The sequence below is a fragment of the Sclerotinia sclerotiorum genome, genomic scaffold (genome assembly GCF_000146945.2).
Source record: "Sclerotinia sclerotiorum 1980 UF-70 scaffold_8 genomic scaffold, whole genome shotgun sequence".
Classification (NCBI taxonomy): Eukaryota; Fungi; Ascomycota; class Leotiomycetes; order Helotiales; family Sclerotiniaceae; genus Sclerotinia; species Sclerotinia sclerotiorum.
In genome coordinates, this window is record NW_001820828.1 from 422137 (window position 1) to 426128 (window position 3992).

The window sequence follows — 3992 nt, forward strand, 5'->3', positions numbered from 1 at the left end:
TGCGCGCATACATTCGACGATACAGATAGACACTATTACAGTGTACGCAATATGCTCAAAGATGCAGAAGCTTCTCGTTCCAAAATGGCTGGTAGTAAAGGGGATCGCCTCGCTTCTCGCTTCGGTCATCCAGCATTGTACAAACCACTCATCACACCTATGGTTCATGCCCGAGCTCAAAATATCTTAGCTTCAGTCTATGGCGGTCGTCTTACAGACTCTAACAATCCAGGTTCGGGGGATAATATGTTGGTTTCCGGATATTCAGATACGTTTGCCTTGTATCCTATGCGTGTTGGACAACCAGGTCGCTCCGCAAAAGGTGCTGTACCTGGGTTTGAGTGGTACCGGAAAATCGTTTAGATTTCTCGTACTACAAAGTAGAGCGGAATTTGCAGAGGAACATGGTGGTTCAGGTGGAATTTTCGGAAGAGCGGAAGATATTATCAGGACGGATGCTCCTGGTAGCTCGCGGTGGGGTCCAGATTCAAGGCCGGGTACACCGCTTCATTCAGGTGGTATGGGAACACCAACATTACCAAATTTCATGTCAAGTCCTAGACCAGGAACGCCAGATAGTGTGAGAGGAGATATAGGAATGAGTGGAGGAATGGGCATGAGATATTTCGGAGACAGGAAAGGTAGTTCGGGAGAAACGATGAGCTTAGTATATGGGGCGCAAGATATGCCTGCGAGTGCTGTACCTGGAGTGCAGGAACGAGCACCGGGTTTCTTGGGTGGTGGACCTCAAGGTTATGGTAATTTACCGCAGGAGGATTTGGATGGAAGGGGGAGTGTCGATCATGACCCTATGGATTATGATTATTTCCGTTCGAGGAGGACTAGAAAGGATTAGAAATTAGAGGGTGGGCATCGTAGATTAAAGGAGAAGAGAAGATGGCTGTATAACAGGATATGCAAGTGAAATGAATTGAAATGAAATGATAGATATTGGGAGGTTTTTGTTTTTTTGTTTTTTTGCACAGCTGCAGCTTCAGCTTTATATGGAGAATTAACGTCCGTTGTTTTGTTTTTTCTTGTATCGGAACGGTTCAGATGGGATCCAGAGACTTGGGATAGGGTTTAAAAATGCATGTATGGATGGATGGGTGGATGGGTGAATGGGTGGGTGGTATGATTGATTGGTTGATTGGTTGATTGGTTGGTTGGTTGGTTGGTTGGTTGGTTGGTTGGTTAGCTGGATAATGGCGTTTCTTGGGTTTATAAAGTCAGTTAGGCTAAATTCTAATTGGATTGGATTGGATTGGATTTTTGTGGGAAGGGATGGTGGATAGGTAGATAGATAGTAGATAGATAGATAGATAGATAGGTGGTGATAGAGGAGAGATAGGAGATAGGAGATAGGAGATATTAAAGTTGGAGATAGTTTTATGTGAAGTGATATGAAGTGATGTGAAAGTGATGTGATGTGAAGTGGTTGAAGTTGTGATTTAAATTTGTATATTGGTGTTTTATATGTATATATATAAGAGCTTATATATAAGTATAAGGATTGAGAAATTAAAGATGATTACGATTACGATGGTACGGAGTTTGCCGTCTAGATCACGTGGAAGTGCTCTAGGCTTCTCGAGGTGTTTATAAGTAGGCGTCAAGCAGGGACTTAAAGTAATGACCATAATGCAATTTCGTAACTAATAGTAGAGTTTACTAAATGATGGATCTTGATCTTGAGCACGAGCTTCTAATACAAGGGGATCCTATCTTGATTTATATAGACCTTCGTATTTCCACATTGGAGCGATGGAGCTGGGGCACGCTGAGATTCGAATCTCGCTCCTTCGCTCCCTCGCTCCCTCACTAGACTATTCATGTGATCCTATAACATGTGATAATAGTTATAATGTTGCAACGTAACATACGATTAGATTATTAAATATAATTTAACAATATTAATATTATACTAGCTAAATAAGTTAATTATATTACGAGGTTAACTTTAATCAATCCTTTATAAAATTTTTAACAGAGATAAAATTTGATATAAAAAAACCCGAGTATTAATCAGTCATATATTGATTTTAGTAATCATATAACAAATTCATAAACTTAGACCCAAAATGAGACTAAAATTTAAGATTGGCTATACAAATTCTATAGATACCTGAAAACTTTAAATAGATATAAGGGATTACTCTTTATAAGAGATTCGATTGGTGAAATTTTTCGGCCCCTTATAACCAGGTTCTACTGTAATACTTGATTCATAATCACGATTAGATGATTCCTTAGAGGGTAAGTTGTTACGATGATGGTCTGTGATCGGTTGGGAAGCGAGGGGTTGTGGTGCATAGGGGTGGAGGTAGACTTGCTTGACTCATAAACCCAAGGTATGAACATTGAATGTGTCATCCCATGTCCGTATGAAAAGCCCTTGCAAGTGATAATTTCATCAAGTTATCTAACTCTCTTCCCTGACTACACTACCGGAATTTGAGTTTCTGTATGAAATAACACGTGCTGTTCGATAGTGCTCATGAAGAACACTCCCAATGTGCTGATTATAGACATCTATCATAACTTGTGATAAATCTATAGTCTAAGATTCTGAACGTTGTAGCCAGCAGCACCAAATCAATCGTTCACTAACCCCGCATTTACCCCTAAATTCTAGACTGAATTTAAGCGAAAATTAGTTTTTGCCGAAAAAACCTCATCGACATAATTTGTAGTCACGGGTCTGATAAACATTTAGCGACCTAGTCGGTTGATTGTCAGCTTATAAAAACGGATTTCGGCATGCTTAGTTATTGATTCAGTTGGATTTCTAAGATAGCTGAGTTGTTGGATTTTACATAGTAAATGCAATCATACCACTGCTTTTGGAGTAGCCAAGCAGTTATTGTTAGCCGCTTCAACAGTGATGGTTTGAATAAATGATATGCATCGATCAGCGAGGATTCTGCGAAATTTTCATTCGATCAAATGAGGATATAGCTTCGCTGATCAGCAATGAAATTTCGTTGATTTCGAAGATGTTTTGAGGGTAGACTGCGCAACAGGACTCCGCGGGACAGATTATTGCTTTGGTAGGTAATCCGCAAATAACCCATTTGCAAGACAGGTTATTAGGAAATCTAAATAAATAATCCATAAAATATTATTTACAGGTTACCTATAAACAATCTGTAGATAATCTGTAGATAATCCACAAATAATCCACAAATAACATCCCACAAATTATTCAAAATCCCGATAGATAATCTATAGAACAGATAATAGATCTAATAGATTACCCATAGAGTGGATAGTCCATAGTTATCCGCAACCCACTGATTATTTTTGCACAGTCTATTTGAGGGTATTTAAAGTATCTTTGAAGATATTTAAAAGACCCTTCCAATGTTTTAACTTTTTGCCACCCAGAGAAACCCTTACAGAAGAAATCAATTCGAATGGATTCGTTGAGGAGATCGAAGAAAAAGTAGAATATCCTCATTTCTGGAATGATTTCTATACTAAGTAAGAATTATATATTAACTAAACAATAATTGATCAATCTATCAATCTCTTAATCGATTCAATGATGAATAAAAATATGAAAATTTTAATATCAATCAGCCAAGTATTAGGGGTTCGCTGATTACTAACTGATTGACTGACCGATCATTCTGATCTTTATCGGAATATTCTTTTGATTGATGTACTATAAGAAAGTTAACTTTAATTAGATTAACTGGCGTTTGTAATCACGTAGTCCATCGTAGCTACATGTTGGAGATATTTTCAAGGTTCCTCTGATAATCAGACTCTTATTATTATTTTAGGATAACCCTTGTCTACAGCTCATCACATTGCTTTTCATATTTAATTCGACATTGAAATATAAGTATTCCTAGTATGCGTTTCTATTAGTTTCTCTGTTTCTCTTTGTAGCACGTTATTGGGGCGTAAATACTCAATCTAATCTCCAGAAGCATGTCTCTCTTAACAAGGCGAAAGTAGGACTGGGAATACATATTCCAGGGCTC

General features: G+C 38.1%; 1 protein-coding gene across 1 annotated transcript; it reads left to right on the forward strand.

Moving 5' to 3' along the window:
- Positions 1–84: 84 nt before the first annotated feature.
- SS1G_06472 (hypothetical protein) lies at positions 85–856 on the forward strand (the record flags this gene model as incomplete). Its single annotated transcript, XM_001592182.1, has 2 exons — positions 85–335; positions 385–856. The coding sequence occupies 2 exons, from the start codon at positions 85–87 to the stop codon at positions 854–856; spliced, it is 723 nt and encodes a 240-aa protein (XP_001592232.1).
- Positions 857–3992: the final 3136 nt, after the last annotated feature.